The following is a 19,791-nucleotide window of genomic DNA, read 5'->3' as shown; positions in this document are numbered from 1 at the left end:
GTTGTTCCCCCTCTGCCCCTGGGGGAGCTTTCACCCTGCGCATCATGGAAAAACCTCTGGGATTTTCTGAACCACATCTTCCACCAACTCTTTGACCTTTAGGGAAGGGTCTTGTAGGAGAGGAAAAATGTACTTCAACAGCAGACAAGGTCTTGCCTTCCTGTTCACACATGGTGAGTGCTTCCTTCATTTTAGGTCCAAACAGAGAAGAGCCATCAAAAGGGGTATTAACGAAGGAAGACTTGAAGGGCTCTGCAAAATTGCAAAGGTGGATCCAGGCCTGCCTCCTAAGAGCAATATCTGAACCCGCAGACCTACACGTCACATCTGATGCATAAGATATGAGCCTCATGGAAGAGTTTATGACCGAATTGAAGATGGCGAGCTGAGCATTAACCTTATCTGACACTGCATCAGCTACAGCTCTCCTTGAAGGGTGTCTGTGAGTTCCTTTAACAGGTCCCTCTGTAGCCTAGTAAAGTGGGTAAGGTAGTTCAGAGACAGAAAGGCAAAGGACACTGATGAAAACACGCTTCCTGTATCTATCCATTGTCCTAGAGTCCTTATTAGGAGGAAGGATAGAGGAGCTGGTCTCAGATAGCTGCTTTTTGGTGGCTGCTGACATGACTATTGCATCAACTGCTACATCTTTAGTCAAAAAAGCCTTGGCTTTTGGGGCAGTTATGTATTTGTTTGACCTTCTATGATAGGCTCTATGGTATCAGTTGTCTCCCATGCCTTCCTAGACATTAAGTCCATAAGCTTGTCAGGAGGAGGAGGAGTCACCCAAGAGGTGGAAGGACGAGACCCGAAGGCCTTCAGGTAATTTACTCCTCAGCTGAAGGGGTGTGGGGGGGTGGACTGCCAGTCACCTCTCTGTTTTAATATTTCGAGGATGTCTCAAAAGGAGACATCTTCAGAAGGTGACCATGGGGTCTCTTCTGCATCATCGAGGTCAGTATCTGATGTGACAGACTCCTCTGTGGAGTCAAGGTGCTTCCTGTTGCAGGTCCTCTTCTGAAGGACCTCCTCTCAGCGAGATACTCCAGGGAGATTACAGAAGAGGGGGGCATCTTCTGTTGGACATCCTGAGGCCTGGGATCTCTGTGACCCTGTGGAGGGTTACATGAGAGGACAAAGGCAACTGGCCTGAAGAGGGAAGAAGATCTGATGTAGGCTGTGCCTTAGACTTGGCAGGAGTCAAAACCTTCCTCAATCTCAAAGGCAGACTGTCCCCACTCCAAGGACTTCCCCGGATCTGACAAAAAAGTCGTCGGTGCCTAAGGCATCAGTGGAACCAGGTACAGAAGCTCCGAAGCTGAGGTAGGAGCGGAACTCACCCATGCTGAAGCCCCAAGAGGCACAGTCAGATACAAAGGGATCTGAGCTGAATCTGAGGATCTCATGGAGAGTGTTGGCTCCCAGAGGTGTCCTGGTCCGACTGGAGGGAAACACTCAGAGCATCTGTCTGCTCAGATGAAACTGAAGGACACTGAATTGACACAGACACAATCTGGAGACTGGAGTCTTCCAGCTCTGAAACCAACGGATGAATCGGAGGAGGAACAGGAACTAGAGGGGTGGGTTGCATCTGATCCGATTCCTTTGGGTTCGGATCCATTAAAAGTTTAGCCAGGGCCATAATCTTCAGTAACCTCTGCACAACCGTAGTAGACAGTGATGGCGATCTATACTTGGCTAATAATGGTGATGGGAGCCGTGAAGTTATTGGTTCTAGGGAAGGGGAACGGCTCTGGTATTGAATCTCTGTAGACTTCAGAGCTGAGGGTTCAGATGGCTCCAAGACTGTCTTGGATCCTGTTAGACCTGTCTGCTCCAGGGTTTCTGAAGGAGCAGGCAGTCGAGGAGGTTTTGGACTCAGTTCCGATGAAGCTTTTGGAGCCGAAGATGATCTTTTAAAAGACTTGTTAGCACTTTTTGAAGAGGACTCTGTGGAAATCTCCTCTGAAAAAAGGGTTTTTAATAAACCCTTTAAAAATCAACTTATTCATGCACTCCATAACCGCTCTTTGATTGAACCCATGACATATGGAGCATGTTTCTTAGAGATGAAGAGGCCCCAAGCAATAGACACATTAAGTGTACATCACTAAGGGGCATCTTCTTCCTGCATTTCTTATACTTTTTAAAACCAAGCGGTTTCCCTTCCTGTTTTTGTAACATGGTAAGGGCAGCAATAGTCAGAGGAAATTATAGAAAATTTCACACACACACACACACACACACACACACACACACACACATGGATAGAAAACAGGTAAATAACAGTAATAGATATATTTCTTTTAATAATGATCATCCTGTAACTTAAACGGATGAATAGAAAAGGAGGGGGAAAGGCATCCTCTAACTAAAATGGACGACGGTTTTGCACCCTCTAATTTAAACAGGTGATAACGAGGTAGGGAACACTCACTCTAATATATTATAGCAGAAAAGGAGAAGAGAGAGATTATTAAAGGAGAAGAGAGAGATTATTAAAGGAAAAATCTAAACAAGCAGTTATAAGAGTTGAGAAATAATGAAATTAGCAATACTTAGCCCAGAGCTATCTATCAGGAAACCTCTTTGCTGCGAGGCAAATGAGACCTGGTGTGGTAAGGGAGTTGCATTATGGGTAGGGAAAATGCCCATGAGCTTAGCGGAGGACCTCAAGCTTATGTAATGGCACAGATGGATTCAATGGATAGGAACCAACCCACCGGTGAGAATAAAGATGAGACTGACATTGCATCACATCACACATTCTGAAACCTCTGCAGGTATGCCAGAGTCAAAACACTGAGTTTCTGACTTACTTCTTTTAACTCATTCAAGCCTATAGCACCTTTTTTGTATTCTTTCAGTTAACGCCTATAGCTCCTTATGGCTTTCATTTTTTGAGTCTGTCACTTTCTGGGATATTCTGCAGTGGAGAAATCAATAACTAATTTCTCCTTATTCATATTTTCATATTTGCATTCATATTTTCATAAGTGAGAGACCTACATTTTATAGAGGGGCATAGTCTGAAATACCCTCAGGGGAGAAAGAAAAGCTCATTGTCAATGTGCAATTACAGTACACTATATTGGAGATATCGATAGTTATTTGTTAGTACATATGAATACATGAAATACTTCCATGTGTACTTGACATTTTTTAAAATGGATAACTTAAAAATGATTGCATGGCATCAGATGAAATCATAGATGGTGTTGAAGAAATCTTGACATTGATATTTGCACTCTAAGCTGTACACCTTGAAAGATGTGCAAGGTTATTTATACTGTTAATTACACAAATAAACATAATTCTTTATATTTCTCTAAATATCTTAGCATACATGCACATAGGAAGTTTTTGCTGCCATGTGAATGCTTATGTCTAACAAAAAAAGTTAGTTGACAAAAATACATCTAGGTTGTACAATTTCCAAGACATGATAATTTGTACGTGAAACATTTGATAAAAATATCACTCTGGTTTTGTATTCATAATAATATATTATGTCACTGATGTAATGGCTGTGACTGTGCTGTCTTATCGATGACAAGAAAACATTTTACTGATAACATTGTTGTTTGTACCATTCTAATACCTTTTATTGCTCACAAAATATATGCATTTCTTTGTGTTATGTTTTTAAGTTGATTTCTCGAAAAATGCTTTGGAATGTAACAATGTGTGTATGCTGCTAAAGGCAGGATATTCCACATCACATAGCTGTTAATGAGTTGTGACTCTAGGTCTGGGGAAATGGAATCTGACATCTTGGAATGGGCCAAGCGTTTAAGACACAATCCCCAGAAAGGTACTGAGCAAGGAGAAATGGGATTGCAACTTCTTCAGTGCAAATGGAACAGGACTTGTAGCATTCCACTCTTCAGCAGAAGAGACATTGGGTATACAAGTCTTTATAAGAAATTTGCCTACCACACTTGCTCCTAAATGACATCAAATACCAGTAAGCAAAAACACTTTAGAAAAGCAGGTAGCAATGACCAAAAACAATCAGTCCGATGCATAAGCAACCTCTATTTGAGCTGGAGATGAGATAGTCTGATGAATGCTCATACATCCCCATATATACCACTACGCTTCCAAGATGAGGTCACACATCAGATGTATGAACCTGGGGAGGTAAAGCTATGGTACTCTGGCCAGACGTCAGTATGATAACCCATTCATTATGAACACCGGAAAAGTAATTTCGGTCAGGACATGTGCACACAAAAGGACTGGGAGACAAGGGATGGACAGTGACAAATAGAGGGAAAAGGTTGTTACACAACAGGAAGGAAGTGCACATATCTGTGGAGAGGATGGGGTACAAACAGCTCACATGCAAGTTCCTTCCCCAGCCCAGGACATTAAAGGGCTACATCCCCACATAATGGATTAGGGTGCCCAGTGGTATGAGACACACCACTCCCTGGTGGCCTGATGATGGGGAATGGCCATTCTAGCAAATCTGCAATCCCCTCTAAGTGTTTCTCCTTTTATGATGATTTACTTGCCCTCTGCTTTCGCCACTGCAACATCCACAACACGCTTCAGTTGCACCACCTCGGGCAAGGTAGGTAAATTACATGCTGGTGATGGGAAAGAGCCCACTACCAGCAAGGCACCCTCAGCCTTATTACCATCATGTACATCAGTCACACAATCAGCAGGGGCAGGACACAGTGGAAAGGCCTGCAGAGCAAATTCATCACTTAAACTTGTAGTGAGGAGACAAAATGGCAAGACAGTCAAAAGTGAAACTATCCTAACAGTAAAGTGAAAAATGTGCACTTGTAATGGATATCGAAATCTATCCTGCCTCTTGTGGAAGGTGACATGATATGCATCATATTCAGCTTGTGCCGAGAGACAAAAATGGCATATCACAGAACCAAGACAACCTTAAGGTGAGGTGCTGGAACAACAGATATAGTCAACACAAGTTTTTCAAGTTAGTTCCGTGACAGTCATCAGACAAGCAGGTGTCCACTACACATATGTTATTATGTAAAAAGAATATGGTACAAGAACAAATGCAGACACATCTGGTAGTATGCGGTCACTGACATGGTATAGCATGACTCCCACCCCAGAAAAAAGGCCCTGCAGAAACTGACAAGAATTGCAGGCATATTCTATGCAGTGCCACCACAGCCACATCCACCTGACATGGAAGATCTAGACAGTAACAAACCTAATTCCTAACAGGACAGGATCTTGACAAGTACTTACTAGTAGCAAAAAATGTCTCAATTTACAAAGGATAAAAGGGGGAACAAAACATATAAAAACTTCTATACCATTTCAAGGTATACCTAACCTAGAGTCCATTTCCCAAGTACAATGCTCATTAGGGCTCCTGCACCACATGCCATCAAAACAATGACTGCCCTGTTCTACCCTGGTGATGTCTGACTGAGGACAACAAATTAGCTAGGTCACAGCAGACACCCACTTTTTTTAAAATGCATCAGAGACCCAAACAGTCCCTCCCCAAAATGACTGTGAAGAGAATAATGCATTAGCTTACCCTCTTTCACCCATAATGCACATGTTTTCCAGTGGACAACAAAAGCTGTCACTCCTCTTAATTTCTTCTGGAAGTGGCGTCACTTTCACAAGACACAAGGCGGTGATGTTTAGATTACACTAATAATGTGATTTCCACAGTGGGTCTACCCAATAAGTAGTGTGATGCATGTACTTGTGCTGGTCTCCACTGCAAGCTCAAGGTCATGAGAGACCAGTACGGACGGCAGAGACTGTGCCTTATGCCACAAGAAAGTCACAGCAATGTATAGTTGACATTCATGTTTCCTGAACTAATTTGTTTATATGCCACATAAATTGGTATACACTTGCTTAGTCTTGAAGATGCACTGCCATTTTCAAGGCAAAGCTGCACAGATATGGGCAGTTTACTGCAAATTCTGGCAGCATTATTAGGAGGAACAGCAGCATTATATGGATCTAGAGGCAGTCAAGGGAGTTACACCATACTCAATGTGTAAGTAGGTTGTGTTATGTCTACCTTCTTGGGAATGTGCATGTTTCCACTGAAATTCATATTACTAAAGGTTAGTGACATACTGGCACAATAAGGCAACCTGCCTCTACATATACCTGTTAGTTTTTCAGCAGTGATGGCCTGTACACTGTACATTGTGGTTTATGGTAGTCAACACAGCAGTCATGAACTTATAACCATGTTTGTCCCCCAACGTACTACAGTATGACCACACAGCTATTGGTTATCAAGGAGACACCAAGTGTCAGCATCTGGGATGACTGCCTTACCTTCTGCACATCTGTTGGCAGGTACATCTACTGCATGCACTCCCACAGCTTTGATATGGCACAGCCCCACATCCATCCCACTGATTACGATATGACCTAAGCAAAGAGGGGTTGACAGATATAATGGTTATATTTTTTCACACAAACACAAGGTACAGGGTACAGGGTTTGTTTCACCTTTGAGAGAAACTGGCTATGGTTAAAGTGGCCCATAAGGGCAGCTAGCCTAGTACTTGCCTATGGCCCTAAGTGACACCCACCAATTCCAGAAGCATACAGTCTACAGCTCTCCCTCATGTGATAAAAGGTGTACGCAAACTCAGAAGACAAGGAGGATGACACAGGCTGGACAATTTCTGCCCTGCAAAAAATAATGCTCTCCTACAAGAACAGCACCTGTTGAGAAGGGGTGCAGACCAGCTCTGTTATGGTTAGCAGTGTCCCATAATAAACTCACACATTACGGCAGTGTCATAAATGTGTTATGGACATGCTATGCCATAGGAAAGCAAAGGCACATTCCATAATATCTGACAGGTTGGCCTGTGGTGTGGTGGACATGGGAGCAACAGGCTGACAGGTCCAAGCTTTTGGTGCCCCTGCAGTGAGACACTGGTGATGACATTATACCTGGAGGAGTGGCCATGACATCAGAATTGACCCATCTCCCACATGTAGCTGTGTATAATGCACCAAGTTAGTGCCTCTCACATCAAAGTTCTGTACAGTTGCACTATATGTAGACATGGCAACTGATGATTATGTATTGTTTTTGGTAAATTAGGTATACAGCTATAGCAGCATAGATTAGTTGGGTTTATATGGTACAACATTCATGAAAATCTTTTGCATGCATGCCACATAGGCATGATCTTGGCACAGGCATCCATGCTCACTCCAGTGTGTCTTTTGTTGTACATTCATAGGGCAAAGTACTGTTACACTGAAACCTGTAGATGCTGGGCATGACAGTCTGTTGCTGGCACCTGTGCTAGTGCTGCTAAGACACAAGACATCTAATGCATAGTTTGAAGACAGAGCTGCACTGTACATCTCCAATTTGGGTATGAATCCACCCTCAATACAGGATGAAGGTGCAGCTTCACCTACACAAGAACACAAGGCTGCAGAATATGAATGCTCACTACCCCCAAGTATGGGGGGAGAGCCCCATGGCGTCAATAAACAGTGATGCTCCCTCTTTGACTGCTGCAGCAGAAATGCACTGTATCTGAAGTGGATACCTATTTCATGACCTTCCAAGGGTGTCTGACACCATTACATGTTGCAGGTGGTCCTTGACATGACAGTACATTTGAAATCAATCAGCAGATTGCCACAGTATCATTCAGGCACAATCAGCTGCATCCCAGTTCAGCTCAGAACCCACTGCTGTCTTGTGTGGCAACTGTGAGGACAGAGGACAGAGACACAGAAATGACTGATCTGATACTGTGTATGTTGGCAAACATTGCTGTCACTTTCACATCCATAAGGAAGATTGCCAGTGCCACCATCACCACACTCATTAGCTGTGTTGCCTGATGTTGGATGAGGACAGATAAAGAGGTGGCTGTATATGGCAGGAAGCAGACCATTGTCAGGTACTAAGTCCTCATCTGCATTTACAACATGAACCACCACACCTTGAGCTGGGTTTCCACCACTCTCTTCCCCCAGTGTTACAACACTCCATGTGTGAAACTCAGTCAGGATATAGTCTCCAAAGTCCTATCGCAGGCAGAGGTTGCAGATCATGGTCTCCTAGTGGCACCCTAAACATGTCTTGGGAGGACATTATGGCACAGAATACCCATCACCTTGACTCTTTCCTTTGCATCAGGCCAGCTCAGGTCATACATGGGAACCTCCCCCCAAACCTATCACAGGAGGAAACTGCATGTGATACACAATGTCCGTCAACTCAAGGCCATTGTCTCAGATTCCTGTGATATACCTACCCACCAAGTGTTGACAGAAATGAGTAACTGTGTCTCTAATCACCTGTGCATGAGATGACTATGACCTATTCCATCCTTCTGTGTGGTACATGTGGGATTATCCAATGCACAGTTTGGCTTGATCATATACCGTCTAGCACAGCCTGGCATTAACAGTGTATGCATCATATCTGATCTTGTGATACTGCACTGTCACTGAGATGTTTAGGAGACACACATCTAGACTACACTTCACCATTTCACTTGCACTGTCTTGTACTGTACCAGTCACTATATATCTAAGGGATGGCTGTCTGTGAGATAATCAGGTTGGTGCACTTTCTCAGCTGGCTGTGTGTGTGTGCATCTGCTATGTGTGTAGTCTGATCATACCACTATCCAGGAACTGCCCAGCTAGTCTCCTCACTACCATATTAAGGAGCATGCAACATACTAAGAACATCCTGCAATCTGTGGGGGAACCATACTGAAGTGCCATCCAGACATGTCAAGGAAGAAAAAGCAGGACTAACACACCTCTCTCCATGGAGGGGATTTGTGCATGTTATGGATTTATACTGGTGTTAGGTCACAGTCTTGGTTTTGTGTGTGTGTCATGCACCTGAATTTCAGCAGGTGTCCAGTACCACCTGCAACAATGTATACACATGTGACTGGGGGTGCTACTTTATATGGACATGCTAGAAATGCAGCTGTTAACTTTCATTTACTCACAGTGTCTTATTTTACCAATTAGATGTCTAAGAATTTCAGCATGCACAAAGAGGCGATACAGCAAATACACATGCCAGACATGTGAAACGTGCAAGCTGCCTGGTTACTACGTAGACCCACTGGTTTAGAAGTTCACAGAATGGTTGCCTTTCACGTTCACAATCCTCTGTGACTGTAAGGTAGGTGGGGTCTTTATTCCTACATGTGTGCAGTCTATGGTACCAATAAATCAGGGAGGCAGGCAATGTCATAATAAACACACACACAGTGTTAGCTCTCTCCTGTGGTGTGTTAGGAAACCATGTATGATCCACCAGGGGTATGGAAATAATCAAAGAGTGCAGAAAGACTGCCAAGGATTATTAATGGAGAACAACACGAGGCAATTGCATGGTCTGAATGTCTGTGTGCTGGGTAATGGGTGTGTGCATGGCTTGGAGGTATAAGGCATGTTCTTGTAGTACTAACTCTACTGGTCATAATACTGTTTATAATTTATATATATATATATATATATATATATATATATATATATATGTCTGAATTAAAGTATTTGTAATAAACATGTTTCCACATCTAGATGACTTTAAGGATGCTGTTCGAAGACAAGGAAGTGTGTGCGTCAGTAGTCTTGATGGCATTAGATTTTAAGGGCAAAGAACATTTTACATCAATAATAAGGGATGCCACCACATTTATTAAAATGTTTTAGATTTTCAGCTTTGATGACAAGTAAATTCAGAAAATAGTACTGATGATAGTAGGTAAGCAAAAATGCAGTTAATTCCAGTCTTACAGCTCTACATCTGTGGGTTTATTGGAAAGTTACATGAATTATGTGACGTGTACATGACATGGGGGGTTATGTCAAATGGGAAAAAGCTAAGTAATTAACATACCAGCTTAGTTATAATTCAAGAATGAAGAGTGCAAATGTTTCTACTGGTATGCACTGCAAAGTTTGGTACTGTCAAAGATTAAGATGAGTTATTGGGAGAGTGACAAAGATACAAAGACGTGTATGAACAAAGATGGTGGTGCATCAGTCACTCATTATCAGCTTACAGATAACTAATCTACAAATTTATCATACAGGGGAGAGAATGCACATGTATGCAATATTTCATTGAAACAAGGATGCAATAAACAGGTATGTGTTTAAACAATTACATAATCCACTTTGAAAGCAAAATAAAAGCACAAAATTATTGTCAATAACAAAATTACTGACAGTACACGTTTTCAGACATTCAACTGATTAAAATCAATTTTGCAGTAGTAAACTAAATCAGAAGTACGTTCATTCAGTGCCTGTCAAACATACCAGTATTACTACACCGCAATGAAAAATAATTTTACTCATACAAATGATGCATTCAAAAATATTAACTTTTTTTTCTCTGTTTTTACTTAGTCTTACTTTCTAAATGCAAGCGTGATTTATATATATTAAAAGGAAAGCACCTGTAAAAGACAGCTAAAATTTGAACACCTATTAAATGCTTTGTAACACAAACAACATAATTCAAAGTAATGGGTAGGATGTTCATATTTCTTTGACACTTAAAAAAAAATGAAACACATATGACTTTATGTTGCAAGCTGTGTTAATAAAACTAAATTTAAAGTACTTACAAAATAAGGAATAAAAAAGCAAATCAGGCTTTGGTAAAAAGCATCTAATATATTGATCCAGAATGTGGAGGGGAGGTAGGCCTGAAACAACAAAGCAGTATTATTTGAGTTTACATTGCTTATACCAGCTTTGTATCTATAGCAATAAAGATCATGCAGAACAGTAGCAATGCCAATATCTAGCATTCTGGAAATCTCGCAATCATGTTTTTCAGGTCACGAGAACAAAAGTCAGCTGTAAGATAATGCAAAACTGGTTGAAGTGTGCATTCACTGAAATAGATTACCTTTAGGAGCCATGAAGTACAGTAAACGTGAAATGTTTAAAGGGGTGCAGGGAGAGCACCTACATATAACTGTACAAGAGGCTTGCACGCCACAAAAGCACTTAACTTCTGAACTATATGAAACAGATTTTTTGTGTGTGTGTGTGGGGGGGTTAATGGCACATCATGCAAATAAAAAAAGCAGCAACAAAAACATCTTTAAACTATCTTAATCCTGATTTCCATTGAAGTGAATATGCCACTCAAGCACCTACATGAACTCTACTGAGTTTTGAAAAGCTATTCATAACAAAACTGTACTTAAAACTTTAATGCAGTGAAAACAAGGTGCTTTGACAAAGCTTTAATACAACCCTAAAACTTCAAAGTATCATTACATATTATACAAAAATATGCTACAAAGATCAAAAGTACATTGTAATACAGACTACTACAAAAACTGATTTAAGACTGTAGAACTTGTATTAAACACAGGCACCTCTACGTCTGCTGCCCTTACATTCTGAACATGTTTTAGCTAAATCAAAGTGAAAAGCTTCCTTGAATGTGGAACTTAACAAGAAGCATTATCTGTTATTAATAGGCTGCTATACATTCAGATGCCCAGTACACCACCACAGGAGTGACCATTACCTCTGACTTCTGGCCAGGTTTGTACAGTTCAGGATGATGCATCAAGATTTCAGCAGAGATATCCCTATCAAGGATGCCGTATATGATTGGCGGAACAGAGGTAAACAGCAAGTTGAAAAAAATAAGTATCCAGTAGTCTGTCATTGATGTCCCTGAAAATCCACAGAAGAACTGGTACCAGAAAAGGAGGTTTACATAGGCCTAAAGAACAAAAAAAAACAAAAAACAAAAGGATCTTATATTTAATATAGTTCAAAAACTTAAGTTCATATGTATACAATAAACATTTAGTCTTGGAACACATCTACACTGGTCAATATCAGGGACATAGTTTCTTCTAAACTTTAGAATCTAAAGCATGTATAAGATAATGGGCCAGTCCTAAAGCCTAACCCCTCCTATAATAGATGAGGTTAGAAAAGTGACAGAACCATGAAAAATTAAACTGGTTGTCATTCTTTTTTCTACTTTTCTAAGTAGGACAGACTTCACTAGCAAACAGGCTACCTTAGTATAATGTAGGCAACTGCAGTTACAGCAACAGACCTGGCACCCATGATTAAACACTGATGGGCATTTTTCCTAGCTTTATGGGTGTAGTGTTATGAAAAAGGAGCATTAGCGAGTGGAAACAGGAAGTTCTTCCCAGCACACAAATATTCACTTCAGCCTGCATGAAGATAGCATGACGGACAACAGAATTAAGGCTGCAAAGGTACCAAATGTCTGATGACTACATGTAATGCATGTTTGCTACACAGGAACAGTCTGAGAACAGAGGTACTACAGAAAACTTCCCCCACTTACGGGTACTACATGGTGTTGAATACTCACCTCCCATTGCTCTGGCAAGAACTCTGGTTGCTGAAACAGCTGTTTTCCTGATCAGGACACCCCCCCCCCACACACACACACACAATGGGGTGATATAGGGCATTATGCTGGATAAGACACAGAGAACAGATGGATCAAAAGGACACCAGGGGTTATGTTATCAATGAGGTGTGTGTGTGTGGGGGGGGGGGGCAAAAACTAAACTGACTTATCTTCATTAGTGCATCTCATATAGTTAAGTTACTTATAATGTTAATAAACAGTTTTCAAAACCTCAACATGCAACACAAGCCTATGGTAACACTCCTGGTATCCATAACCACTCCCAAGACATTATCATACATAATTATGTCCTGATTCAACAATGACAGCTTCATCTTACTGCCAAGTGCAAAAAAGAAGGCAGAGTGGTATTGCATTCAAAATGCAGTTAATAAAGACAATCGAAACGTGAAATTTTATACTATAATATGCGGTTTCCTCAAAATATTTGCATGTGTGTGAAGGCTGAACCTATGTCTTGTGTCACTGTATGTTTTGACACATACTGATGATATGAAGTCTGTAAGCATTATTTACACAGGAGTCGTCCAAACTGATCCATTACACTGCTACTTCTTGATGTCAGAGAGACAAAAAAATGAAGATTTTTTTAAAATTTATGCATACATTTTTTTACTATGACACAGTTATCAGTAGGAAATTATACGTTAATGGCAAAAACTGTCAGACACTGGCAGGATTCATCCCATTGCCCTCTGAAGTGGCTTTTGATTACCTGTCTTTTGGCAACATGTACTTCAAGGTTTACTTGCATCAGCTCAAAAGCTGCAATGATATCTAAATTGCAAGATGAGAAGCACGACATTATACACAGCAGCTTACAGAAGAAAATCGCACTCACAAACTTCTTGACTAAATGAACACACCTAATTTTAATTGCAAAAATGAGCTCATCTGAAATGGAACACACTTCCATTCACTCAGTAGGGACTGAGGAAAAGCTGCGTGCAAGCACTGAGTGAAAAAAAAGCTGTAGTCATTTTACAGTCAGAAATGTCAAGGACTTCCCTTTGGAGACTCGCATGACTCTGTGGCTGATGTCTTAAGTTAATAGTGCTTGTGAAATAAGCAGTTTCAGTAACTTAACAGGTAGCGCACTTACCTTTGGTGCAGGTATACTTGTGGGTTCTATTCCCACAGCACATAGTTGGATTCATTTTCCAGTAAGGACATTGAAAAGAGTGGAGGTTCTTTATTTAAAAAAAAATCATGTAAATACTATTTATAAACTTACATATTCACAAATTATAGTGTACAAACTCCCATTCCTTTCTGTTGTCATACAATCATAGGTATCTTACTTTTTCCACAACTACCATCTAACTTTTCATAAAATTATTGCTAGTCTTCATTTACCATTAAACATTTCATTTAGCCTTTCATTCCAAATGGTCCACACAATAAAAATAATCTTTTATTTATTTTATTAACATATTCCTTATTTTTAAGGCTATATCTATACATATCTGTATTTATTTCATTTACTTCTTTTATATTTTCAAAGAAATTTTCTTTACACAATTTATCCCACAATTCTGCAACCCTTATATAGTCCAAGAAGAATTATATATTCTAAGAAGAAAATTTCTGTAGTTTCTTATCACAATATATAAAAAAAGTTAGATTTTTTTTTAATACGGCATATTTCCCTTTACCATTAATTTATCACTAATCTTCATAAAATAACCTGATAATTGTACTTGCTTATTACACCATTTTTTCGTAATTTTATAGTTAACTTTTTGATTCACTAGCTCAACCTAAAGATTAATAAAATACTGTATTCAAGACATTTTTGACACACTTTCCTCTCATTTTCTATTTCATCAACTTCATTTAAACATGCATTTGCTCTTTTGAATTTTAACATATCCCAATGATGTTTATATTTGTACTTAGTAATTTACTACCAACTTTTTGATTTCACCATTTACCTAAAATAAAACTTTATATAAATTCAAAGCAGCAGCATAAACAATTTGATTTAGTAATCCTAAACCTGTATCGTCCTTGCCCATGTACAAGACTCCTCTCTCTTCACTGTATTCAATGCTGAGCCAAAATAAAAGAAAAAAAAAAAAACTTGTAGCATTTCTTTTTCATAGATTACATGGCTACGTATAGGGTCTATATTATATATTCGAAGTTTCAAAACTTCGAACCTCATATGTTCGACAACATATGAGCAAGGTTTGAAACAGCGAATACATAATAAAAAAGATTAAAAAAAAAACTTACCTCAACGCTCTGAGGAGGGAGGCAAGCCCCCCCCCCCGCACCCCCCATGTGGGGAGCTGCACCCCCCACTTAAATACACTAACTCTGAGTGCAGAAAAGGAAAATTTTCCCATTCTACACTGTACGGAGCCGTTGCTTTTCACCTTTGAACTTTTTAAATTTCAATCATATGGTGTTGACCATATGACATTCGACCTTTAAAAAGGCTGAATAATTAATATGGACTCTATGTATAGACGTTAGCTAAATATGCAGTCTTTCCCAGGATAACTGACGTAATCAAATAATTTTTATTAAAATGATAGCTTATATGCTTTCCAAAAACAACAAAATTCCTTTATTTCATCTAGTTTCCTATTCCATTGTTCCTCACTTACATTTTTTTACCCCAGTTTTATTCCTAACAGATTTCTTTCATCAAGAAAGATGCTTCTCTTCTGTATTTACAATAGTGGTTGGGAGGGTGGCCTAATGGTTAAGATGATTGCCTTACAAACACAAGGTAAAGGGTTTGAATCTCACAGGGGATAATTAGCTAGGCATAAAATGGCTCGCAAGGGCAGTTAGCCTAGTACTAATCTATGAACCCAGTCCTTTGATCATGCCTCTTACATTTAAACATTGATGTATATAACATACAACCTCTTTCATCCAGACTTTGTTTCTCGTAATCAATATAATATCATCTGCAAAAGCAAACATGACTGAAATTTTTATTCCTTCATTAGTAATACAAGTAGCACCCCTCATGCGAATTTACATCTCTAACAAAATCATAACTAATGCAAATAATATATTACTCATAAGGCATCCTTAACTTAGGCCATTCTTTATATCTCTTTCTTTGCTAAGCCATCCATTCACTAAAATTGTTGTGTTATTTTTATTATATGTAGAAAGTACAGTTGTGTGCACTTACCATAAATGTAGATGTTCAAGTGTATTCACTGTTGCAGTCATCACCTGTGGGTTATCCCTGCTGTGGTAGCCCTCGGTTGGCCCAAATACCAGAATCAATGTTTTTTTGTGTCGGCTGCAGTGGCATGTAGTCTGATGTCAGGTCGTCAGTACTATAAAGCAAGGCAACAGACATCATTACATCAGTTTTTCTTGTCCTAACCCATCAGAAGCACAAGGAGATGAGGAAAAGTGTTCCTGGTGGCAAAAAGCCACCATGGGAAGCTTATGTCCCCCTCCAGGGGAAGATGCTATTTGGGGGATGGAGGGGGGCAGGACTGCAACAGTGAATACACTCGAAAATCTACATTTATGGTTAAGTGTACACAACTGTACTATGTTCTTCATGTTTCACTGTTGCAGTCATCACCTGTGGAAGGATTCCCAAAGCTGTGTAGAGGGGTGAAGGATAGATTAGAGTCCTAGGCATGGGTTAAGTAGGCCCTGCAGAACTGCAGAGGCTAGGCCTGCCCTAGACTTAGAAAAAAGAAGTTGGTGGTAATGCTTTGTAAAGGTATGGACAGAGGTCCAGGTGGCAGCTTCCAAGATGTCCCTGGTGGGGACTTCTCTGAGGAAGGCTGTGGAAATGGAGGCTGCTCTAATGGAATGGGTACAGATAGACTTGGGGGGGGGGGGGTCCCATGTAGTCTGCATCAGAAATGGATAAAGTGTGATACCCATTTGGAAATGGGTTTTACCTCTGCCCCAGAGGCAAAGCTGACAAGTAGGTGGTCTGTTTTTCTGAATAGTTTAGTATGGTCCAGATAGTATTCAAGTTGTCTGTGCTTGTCTACTGAGTATAGAATTCTTTCCCCCTTGTTTTGAGGGTTGGGAAAGAAGGTGGGTAGGTGTATGGCCTGGTTGAGGGTCACATCAGATACCACCTTGGGCATAAAGGAGGGGTTAGTCCGCAGGGAGACCCTGTCTGCATGGAAAATGATGAAGGGCTCAACAGCATTGAGAGCCTGAAATTCTGAGATCCTTCTGGCTGAGGTGATAGCTAGTAGGAAGGCAGTCTTCCAGGAGAGATATTTTAATTCTGCAGAAGCAGCAGGTTTGAAAGGAGGTTAGGTTAGTTTTTCTAGAACATAATTCAGGTCCCAGGGTGGCGTGGGATGCCTTCTGGGAGGTCTGATATTAGAAGCCCCTCTGAGGAATTGCTTAATCAAAGGATGAGAGAACAGGGGTGAGTCTGAATTGTAATGGGCAGAAACGGCTGAGCCATGGATTTTAATAGAGGAGAAAGGGAGGCCACTATTGAGCAACTCGGCTAGGTAATCCAAGATAAGAGGGATGGAAGGATGGGAGGTACCGGCCCCATTGGACTGGTTCCAGGAGCAGAATCTTTTCCATTTCTCTGCGTATGATTTTCTGGTGCTGGGCCTTCTGACCTCTGTGATGATGTCTATGACCTGTTTGCTTAACAGGGACTCATTGCTGGCTTTTAAGGTATAAGCCATGCTGAAAGATTGAAAGTCTGCAAGTCTGGGTGCAGTATCTTCCCCCTCACCTGGGTCAAGAGGTCTGAGATCAGGGGTAGCTGCTTGGGGGGCTGTAAGGTCAGGCTGGGCAGTAAGGGGTATCAATGCTGTCTGGGCCAATCTGGAGCAATGAGGATGGCCTTTGGTCTCTTCTCCCTTATTTTGATCAGTACCTTGGGAATAAGGGGTAGGGGAGGGAAGGTGTACACAAAAAGGGAGTTCCAGGGGAAGTTCAAGGCATCCACCTTCCACGCTAGGAGGTGATACTCCCTGGTACAGAACATTTACAGCTGGTGGTTGAGGTGTGAGGCAGAGATCCACTTCTGGAGTCCCCCACTCCTGTGTGATTTGCAGAAAGACTTCCCTGTGGAGCTGCCTTTCGTGGGGGTCCAGTAAGTTTCTGCTTAGGTGGTCTGCCAGAGTGCTGCTGACCCCTGGTAGGTACTGAGCAATTAGGTGTAGACCTAAGGAGGTGGCTGTAAGCCAGAGGCTCATAGCTAACCTGCACAGGGGATAAGATTGTGTCCTCCACTGTTTGCTGATGTACCACATTACTGTGGTGTTGTCTGTTTTTATAAGAAGAACCCCTGGTCTCAAATGGGGTTTGAAGGATGTCAGAGCCATTTGTACTGCCATCATTTCTTTCTTATTGATGTGCAAGGGGAAGGTGCTGGGCATCCCAAAGAAATTGGGTGCACCTGCCTGCTAGGTAAGCGCCACAAGCAATGTCTGAGGCGTTGGTGGTGATGGTCTGGCCAAAAGGGTGGAGGATGAAGGGGAGACCCTTGCTCCTAGCACAGGCCTCTGCCCACCACAGAAACTCAGCCCATATACATGGGATCAGAGGGAGAGAGGTCTCTAGAGTCAGAGTGCTGGCACAAAAGGTTCTTCCACTGAAGTTTTCTCATGTAAAGCCTGGCCAGGGGAATGAGAAGGATGCAAGATGCCATGTATCCCAGGGCTTGCAGGAATTTCTTCACAGTGAGGTGACTTCTGAAAGTCAGCTGGGTAAAGTAGAGAGGCAGGAAGCTCTGCTTTTCGGGGGAGAGAAAGGCCATTTGGGATGCTGTGTCTAGCACAGCTTCCAAGAAAATGATCTTCCCGGTGGGGTTTTGTTTTGATTTCTTCTCGTTGATGGTAAACCCTAGGGAAGTTAGCAGTGATTTGACAAAGAGAAGGTCCTGGAGCAGGTTTTCTTTGCACTCTGCCTGAATGAGGTAGTCGTGCAGGTAAGGGCAAATCTGTATACTTCTCTGTCTGCAGAATGCTATGGCCAGGGCCAAGCATTTGGTGAATACTCTGCGAGCAGTACATAAGCCAAAGGGCAGTGCAGAGAACTGAAAGTGTTGTGAGCCTGCTCTGAAGCGCAGGAATTTCCTGCAGGATTCCCTGATGGGGGTGTGGGGGTAGAGGCATCTTTTAGGTCTAGGGTTACTAGCCAGGCATTTTTTTGTTAATATAGGCAGCAGCTGCTGCAAGGTTAGCATTTTGAATCTGGGGACCACCAGGGAGGTGTTCAGAATGGATAGATCCAGGATGAGGCACCAAGTGCCCTCATTTTTGAGAACTAGGAATAGTCTGGAATAAAAGACTTTGACTGCTTGATCTGAGGGGACAGGTTCTACTACTCCCTGGGATATGAGAGTTTAGACCTGTTTCAATGCCTCTGCCCACTGATTTGGAGGTAAGTCTGGGTACCCTCTTGGAACTGGGAGTTCGCTGAAAGAGAATTTGTATCCCTGAGAAATGATCTTTAAGACCCATCGGTCCTTTGTTACAGAAAGCCAATTGTCTTTGAAGAGGGAGAGCCTTCCTCCTATTTTTTGATGAGAGATGGGAGGGTGGGGGGGTGAGTGTTTGCCATAGAAAGTTGGCTTAGAACTCCCTGCCCTAGACATGGAAGTGGTCCATTGTTTGCTTCTCTGCTGGCCCTGGGATAGTGGCCTGGATGCTCTGTCCCTGCAGGGCTTACTTTGGCCCTTTATGCTAGGTGCAGGGAAGGCCCAGTGCTTAGAGGTAAAGCTCCTGCTGAATCTGGGAGGTTGAACTTGAAAGAAATCTTTTACTGTTTGCATAGATTTTGCTTTGTCTTCCATCTTTTTAAGCACCTCTTCTGCTTTTTCCCCAAACAAGCACTCCTTATCTCGGAGTGCATCAATAAGTTTAGACTTGACATGATTAGGGAGAGGTTGTTCCTTCAGCCATGCATGTCTCCTAATAACACATTCTGTCACTGCTGCCCTGCTAGAGGCTTCTAGGGGTATTACATCCACATTGTAATGAGTGTTTGGCCACTTGACAAGCAGAATAGAGTAAATCTGCTAACTCTTTTGACTTTGCACAGCAAGGAAAGTTAGCAAACGAATTGTTTAATTGTTCCAAAGTGTATTGTTGATATTTTAACATATGGAACTGACAATTGAGTGCTCTGATAGCTAAGGTTGCAGAGGTGTATACTTTTTTACGCCATCTGTCCAGAGATCTGGAGTCCTTGTCAGAAAGAAGATTCTCGGCAGAACTAGACTTATCTCCTTTAGGTCCCTGTGTAATTACCTCTGGGTCTGCAGCAGGATTTCTGTACAGGTATTTGTGAGAATCTGGTACTCTGTAGTACCTTTCAGGTTTACTGGGAGTAGGCGAGAGGGCGTCAGGGGCTAAGCTGGATTCATGGAAAACATTATCCAC

At 41.5% G+C, this 19,791-nt stretch overlaps 1 protein-coding gene across 1 annotated transcript in view; it reads right to left on the bottom strand.

Moving 5' to 3' along the window:
* The window catches only part of ATP10D (ATPase phospholipid transporting 10D (putative)), a 596,301-nt gene that overhangs the window by 91,441 nt on the left and 485,069 nt on the right, over nt 1-19,791 (bottom strand). The window contains exons 17-18 of the mRNA XM_044060391.1: nt 11,534-11,734; nt 10,614-10,694 (exon numbers count right to left, since the gene is read on the bottom strand). Of these exons, the coding sequence (XP_043916326.1) occupies nt 10,614-10,694; nt 11,534-11,734 (282 nt within the window). The remainder of the gene's footprint in view (nt 1-10,613; nt 10,695-11,533; nt 11,735-19,791) is intronic.

The sequence above is a fragment of the Protopterus annectens genome, chromosome 2.part0 (genome assembly GCF_019279795.1).
Source record: "Protopterus annectens isolate FY-2018-M chromosome 2.part0, PAN1.0, whole genome shotgun sequence".
Lineage (NCBI taxonomy): Eukaryota > Metazoa > Chordata > Ceratodontiformes > Protopteridae > Protopterus > Protopterus annectens.
Note: the sequence above shows the minus strand (reverse complement) of the source record. Positions and strands in the feature narration are given on the sequence as shown.